General features: G+C 41.0%; 1 protein-coding gene across 8 annotated transcripts in view; it reads right to left on the reverse strand.

Moving 5' to 3' along the window:
* SLC17A5 (solute carrier family 17 member 5) overlaps positions 1-7,282 on the reverse strand; it is a 76,403-nt gene that overhangs the window by 68,188 nt on the left and 933 nt on the right. For 2 of the 8 annotated variants that reach the window (XM_070795742.1, XM_070795740.1), the window contains exon 2: positions 1,256-1,384. The exons of 3 other annotated variants lie outside the window; for them this stretch is intronic. In XM_070795742.1, the coding sequence (XP_070651843.1) occupies positions 1,256-1,384 (129 nt within the window). Of the gene's footprint in view, positions 1-1,255; positions 1,420-7,282 lie in introns of those variants that run through there. 3 more of the 8 variants (XM_070795741.1, XM_070795743.1, XM_070795746.1) reach the window with 3 other exon arrangements.

Here is a 7,282-nt window from a genome sequence, read left to right on the forward strand (position 1 = left end):
GGATGACTTGAGAAAATAGCATTGACAGATATACACTACCATGTGGAAAACAGATGGCTAGTGGGAAACTGCTATATAATAGAGGAAGCTCAGCATGGCATCCTGTAATGACCCCGAGAAGTGGGATGGGAAGTGGGAGGGAGGCTAAAGAGAGAGAGGGGTGTATATATATATATATATTTATGACTGATTCGCGTTGTCGTAAAGGCAGAAACCAATACAACATTGTAAAACAATCATCCTCCAATTAAAAAAAATAAAATTAAAAATAAATTAATTTTAAAAAAAGGAGCAGGAAACAGCAGATGACCTGATGGGGCTGGACTATGATGCTGCAGTAACTGAGTGGAACACTGGTTTCTTAATTTAATAACAAAAACAATAGGCAATAATTATTGAGCTCAATGTGCTCAGTATCAGTCTAAGTGTTTTAGATAATGGTTTTAAGGGTTAACTGGGGTGGCACATATAAAATATTTAGAATACACATAATATGCTTCAATTACTGTGAACTGTTGTTATTATAATGCTTTCTCTGGATATTAGGAATTGAGGTAATTAGGGCTTCCCAGGTGGCTCAGTGGGTAAAGAATCAGCCTGAAGTGCAGGAGACACAGGAGATGTGGGTTCAATCCCTGGGTCAGGAAGATTCCCTGGAAGAGGGCATAGCAACCCACTCCAGTATTCTTGACTAGAGAATCCCATGGACAGAGGAGCCTGGAGAGCTACAGTCCATAGGGTGGCAAAGAGTTGGACATGACTGAAGCAACTGAGCATGCATGTATGTTAGGGATCCAGGTTATTTCTCATTTCTGAGAAATTAAGAGTTGAAAAAAGAAGCTATTGAAGAGAGTGGGGGTGTGAAGTTCCCAGTGAAACAGATAGAATTGCTGAGTGAGTGAACATCCACCCAAAACTGGGGCGAGCAATCTGCCCTTGTATTTCACCTTGAAGCACAACTTGCCTGTAAGCAGATAGCTCACACTGAGATGGATGCAGTGACAAAGCAAGAGGACAAAGGAGTTTAGAGTACGAGCAAGAAAATAAAGTGCTGGAGTGCGAGTCTGACTCAAGAAGCAAGTAAAATGGAGAGGGCTAATGCTCAGTGAAAGCAGGAGCTTTTCAGCTGTGTTGTTCACTGCTGCCCACCTTCAATGCCTAGAGCAGTGTCTGCAAGAGTTGGCATACAAATATTTAGGGGGCTTAAAAGTAGAGAGTGTGGATTCCCCAGTGGCTCGGCTGGTAAAGAACTCACCTGCCAATTCAGGAGACGCAGGAGACGCAGGTTTGATCCCTGGGTTGGGAAGATCCCCTGGAGGAGGAAATGGTAACTCACTCCAGTATTCTTGCCTGGAAAATTCCATGAACAGAAGAGCCTGGCGGGCTACAGTCCATGGGGTCACAAAGAGTCGGGCATGACTGAGCGAACATGAAAAAGTCGAGAGGTGTATCTTTTAAAAAATTATTGATTTACTTATTTTTGGCTGTGCTGGGTCTTTTACTGCCGCACGTAGGCTTTCTCTAGCTGTGGGGAGTGGGGGCTACCCTTCATGAGGTGCATCGGCTTCTCACTGAGGTAGCTCCTTTTGTTGGGGAGCACGGGCTCTAGAGAACAGGCTCAGGAGTTGTGCTGCACTGGCTTAGTTGCCCCGAGGCATGTGGAATCTTCCTGGGGCAGGAATCTAACCCATGTCCCCTGCCTTGGCGGGCAGAGTCTTAGTGGTCTACAAGGGAAGTCCCAAGGGGTGTTTCTGGATGGAAGTTCACAGTTCTACCTATGAAGTTGGTATCTATCTTGACAATAGATAAAACAGACACACCTTCTCTCTACTTCTGGATCCTTGTGAAATCTTCCATAAAAATAAATGAGGAGTCAGTGGGTGGAAAGTTCAGATGGAATAGGAGAGAGGTCAAAGTGGAGCAGTTACACAGGCAGGAAGGGAGGAATTCTAGTTGTGGTTAAGGCAGTTATGGGAGCTGACGAAGTCCAAGGGGTGACTGAGGGGGGAAGGAAGTCATCAGACACGTTTGAGTCTGAGAACTTGAGGCGACGTGTGTGAGAAGTCACTTGAGATAAGAGTGGGGAATTAGAATGGAGAAGATGGACGTGTGTCGGGTGGTAAAGCCTGTGATCAATGAAGCAAAGGGCTGGGCAGTGGGCAGAGGAGGAGACCATGTAGGGGAAAGTGGTCTAGCCGAATGGCCCTGAGAGTGGAGGGCTGATTGTCTGGGAGCATCAGTGCGGAGTATGAAGGAAGTGACCCCACCAATTGCTGTAAGATAACAGCAGTAAGGAGTGGGAGTGGAGCGCCCAGAAGGCCAGGCTTCTGTTGGAGTAAGGAGGTGCCTGAGGTGAGTGCAGGCTGGTGAAAACCTGAGAATACCAGGCCTCGGGGATGAGCAGGCCTGGCTGAGGAGCAGGGACATACTGAGTGGTGGTGAGGGGCTGAGACTGAGGTGGAAAATTCATGGTCAAGGGCACTGACCTATGCAAAGATGATGACTTTTTCTAGAGGAGGGGACTTGGATGGGTGAGCCCCTTGGCCAGGAAACTGCATTAAAAAAGAGTTCTTATCTAAATGGCTAAAATAAGTTTTGCTTTTAAAAAAGGTAAATATTTAACTAATCTTAGCCTGTCTTGGGCTTCCCTGGTGGCTCAGATGGTAAAGAATCTGCCTGTGATGCAGAAGAACCAGGTTCAATCTCTGGGTCAGGAAGATCCCCTGGAAAAGGGAATGGCAACCCACTCCAGTATTCTTGCCTGGAGAATTCCATGGACAGAGAAGCCTGGCAAGTCCATGGGTTGGACTTGCCAAGACAGTTGGACATGACTGAGCAACAAACACACACACACACACACACACACACACCATGCCTGTCTTATGGATAACCCACTCCTGATAAATCCTTATTCATTTCTAGTTCCCAAATTAATATCCATTTACATGAAAACAAATTCCATTAAAATGGACTCAGTTAATTTTTTTCCTGTTAGGCATTGACTATATTAATTTTTAAAATATATGCAACAATATTAAATGTATTTGCATGGAGAATTTCATGGACAGAGGAGCCTGGCGGGCTGCAGCCCATAGGGTCGCAAAGAGTTGGACATGACTGAGTGACCAACACACAATATTAAATGTAGGCCTTGTTTAAATCTATACTCTGAAAGAGAAAAATAAAAAACTGCTAAAATGGACTCAGTTACTTTAATATGTTAACACTGATTATCATAACATGACCCAAGACCACTTCCCTTCATCCTGTAATATGGTTGCTAACTATGAGCACTCCATACCTTATATTTAAGACTGTAATTACATACAAGTTCTATTTATGTGTACTATACAAAGCTTCAGAGAAGGCAATGGCACCCCACTCCAGTACTCTTGCCTGGAAAATCCCATGGACAGAGGGGCCTGGTGGGCTGTAGTCCATGGGGTCGCTAAGAGTCAGATATGACTGAGCGACTTCACTTTCACTTTTCACTTTCATGCATTGGAGAAGGAAATGGCAACCCACTCCAGTGTTCTTGCCTAGAGAATCCCAGGGACGGGGGAGCCTGGTGGGCTGCCGTCTCTGGGGTCACACAGAGTTGGACACGACTGAAGCGACTTAGCAGTAGTTTAGCATACAAAGCTTATATAACTGAACCTTGAATGTAACCATCTGCCTCTTGTCCCAAAAGAATAGTAGAGGCAAAAAACAAAACAAAACAACAAAAAAATGAAATAAAGCAGAGGATGTGCCATTATAAGCTAGAAAATCAAGTTCCAATAGAGTGTGACATGAAGAATGGGGCTCTTTTTTTTTTTGGTGCCAGCTGCTCTGAGGAATGCAAAATCCAAACAATTTTAATTGATGATAATAATAGTAATTAACATTTACTGTATGCTAAACTCTATTCCAAGCACTTTCTATTAGCTTATTTAATCCTCACAATAGCCCTATGGGTTAGGTATATTATTTTTCTCTGATTTACAGGCACAGAGAGGTTAGGTTAGGTAGTGAAACTAGCATTGGCAATTAGGCACCCTGCCTCCAGATCCATGTTCTGCTTTTAAACACAAAGAAATGTCTAAGGAGATCTAAAACTGACTTTTCCTAACATGAATGAATATATTTTTGGTGCAAACAGTATTCTGAAAGTCCATTTAATCAAATACAAGACACATTTCATTCATACAAAAATAAACCTTCAACTGGTGAGAAGTGTGAGGAATGGAAATTTTATGTGTGTGCCTAATTCCCTTCCTCCCTCCTATCTAAATTAAGCAGAAAAATCTATACATTCCTGTGGTTTATCAGCATCGAGCCTTCCTTCCCCCCATCACTTAAAAACATTTTGGGGGATATATTAACAGTTGATCTGATTTACAATACTAGAGAAATATACCTTAATTTGAGCTCTCTTAATAAAGAAGCACTACCTATAAAACAAAACCATGTCCTCTTATCCATGATGGAGTGATTGGTGAACTTTCACATTTGTGAAGTCAACAAAAATGATTAAGCATTTTGCAAGTAGGAATTTCTCAAATGTAACGCAAAGGTGGCAGTGTTGTGACAAGGAAGGAGGATGGGACTAAAATCTAGAAGAACTCTGGTTAGACTTTAACACGGCTACAGCAATCTTTGGGAACTTAATCTCTTTGGCTCTTGGTTGTTTATATATAAAATGATGCCCACCCGATGGTAGTTTAGTCTCTAAGGTGTTTTAACTGATGTATAACGTTATAACTAACATTTTATCAGCTTTTGTTATCTCTTCTGATAAACAAACTATACACATAAGCGTAGAGAAGATACTGCTAATTTCAAATAGGCTTGTTCCAAAACAAACATAAATGATAAGTAAAACATACATACTGCGCTCAGTCGCGTCGGACTCTTTGTGACCCCATGGACTGTAGCCCGCCAAACTTCTCTGTCCACAGGGCTTTTCCAGGCAAGAATACTGGAGTGAGTTGCCATGCCCTCCTCCAGGGAATCTTCTCAACCCAGGGATCCAACCCCAACCCAGATCTCCCGCATTGTGGGTGAATTCTTTACCATCTGAGCCACCAGGGAAGCCCAAGAATACTGGAATGGGTAACCTATCCCTTTTCTAGGGGATCTTCCCGACCCAGGAATCGAACCAGGGTCTCCTGCATTGCAGGCAGAGTCTTTACCAGCTGAGCTACCAGAGAAACCCAAGAACACTGGAGTGGGTAGCCTATCCCTTCTCCAAGGGATCTTCCTGACCCAGGAATCGAACTGCGCTCCTGCATTGCAGGCAGATTCTTTACCCACTGAGCTACCAGGGAAGCCCAAGACATATATAAACATACAGAAAGAGAGATTTTAAGGTCAGCTGAAGATTTATTCCTTCAGGCACCACTAAAAAAGCTAATTCTGGATGAAAAGTTTTTTTTTTTTTTTTTTAAACACCTACAATGTCTGAAATGTGCAAAGTAAACATACAGAACATAATTTAAATAAAAATACAACTAATAGTCATCTTGTTTCTCCTATTAGATGTACAGAAGCTAGGACCGGGGCACTACTGAGCGAGAAGACGAGGTAACCCCTGGTGCCTCTTATAAAGCTGTTATACCCATCTTTGTCTTTCTCATTGCTCCTCTCTTGTCCTTGTCATAGCATGCCAGGCACAGAGCTTAATTTAAAATATTGTTGACTAATGCAACACCCTGTAACTTTTCTATAAAACCCTTAAATTTTAAATAGCAAAAAATAACAATGTGTTGTGCTATTTTTATCTTCTTTTCCTCTCCTGTAGGTAATGTATAGAGTAAAAATAAGAGGGGAAGTGGTTATAATAAAGACAGCCACCTCAAGACATGAGGAACAGGGCTAAGATCTATACAAGAACACTCAACCCATGAATCAGGGAGGGATTGTTTTCAAATTTCATTTCCATCTCATTCCATTTTCCAAAAGGAATGAAAATTTTCTTTTTTAATCTACTTTATTGAGGTATATTTTACACACAATAAAATGCTCCCATTTCAAGTGTACTATTTGGTGAATTATGACAGATGTATACATCTGTGATCCCTAGTCAAGATGTAGAATTTTTCCATCACCCCAAAAAGTACCCTAGTGTCTCTGCAGGCAATTCCTTCCTGCCTGTAGTTTCCATGCAATCAATGATCTGCTTCCTGTTATTACAGATTAGTTTCGCTTGTTTAGAACTTCATACTGACGGAAAGATACATTAACATGGTGGTTTCCTTTGTGCCTGGGATTTAGCCATATCAGGTGTGTCAGTAGTTACTTTTTATCACTGAGTATATGTGAATATACCCCAATTTGTTTATCCAGTCATTTGTTGATGGATTGATGGATAGGTTGTTTCCAGGTTTAACTATGGATATTATGAATTAAAGCTTCTATAAACATTGTGTGGTACTATGGTCCTGCATGTTTAACTTTAAAATATTAATAGACTGCCAGTTTTCCAAAGTACTTGTACCATTTTACACTCTTACCAGCAAAATATGAGTCCTAGTTATTCCATACGTTTGCCAGTATTTGGTATCTTTGGCTATTTTAACATTAGCTATTTTAGTAAGATGGCTCATTGCAGTTTTAATCTGCATTTCCTGACAACTACTCTGTTTAACATCTGAGTTAAAATTTGATTATATATATATATATATATATATATTTCCCAATTGCAATAGAATATAGTAGTTTCTAGGGAATATCTTTATGACGGCATTTATTTCTGTATTTCCACACTAGATTATTTCAGAGAAGAGGATTACAGAAATCTAATTCATATGCCATGAAAAAAGATCAGTTTATGGAACTAAGTCCGACTTCCAGATAAAACTCCAGTATGGTACAGTGCTTACCCTGAGCGTCCACAAAAATAAGCACCTAGTTGCCAGATGGAGCTATAATATTGCTACCTCTACTGCCACCATCTGGTAATGTTGAAAAGAAAGTTAAAAGGTTATACTGCTCTTGGTCAAGAAAAGTTAAATTTCTAATTCAGCTCTGTTTCTCAAGCATACATCTTTGAAACTACAGAATGAATGCATGCAAAGTGATTTATTCTTTAGTTTTGATTTCTTTTAAAGAAGCATGATAACAAAATATTTTAATTTTCCCAAATTCAGGGAAGATAAGTTGTGAAGTATTATACATCCTTTTCTATTTGCTGCAATGCTTTGGACAAATTACCTTAGCGTGCTCTGTGGATAGCCTATCTTGAGCCTATCTATGGATAGCCTACCCGTTCCCTAACTTATTAGACTGCTACGACTTCATT

The sequence above is a fragment of the Bos indicus genome, chromosome 9, assembly GCF_029378745.1.
Source record: "Bos indicus isolate NIAB-ARS_2022 breed Sahiwal x Tharparkar chromosome 9, NIAB-ARS_B.indTharparkar_mat_pri_1.0, whole genome shotgun sequence".
Classification (NCBI taxonomy): Eukaryota; Metazoa; Chordata; class Mammalia; order Artiodactyla; family Bovidae; genus Bos; species Bos indicus.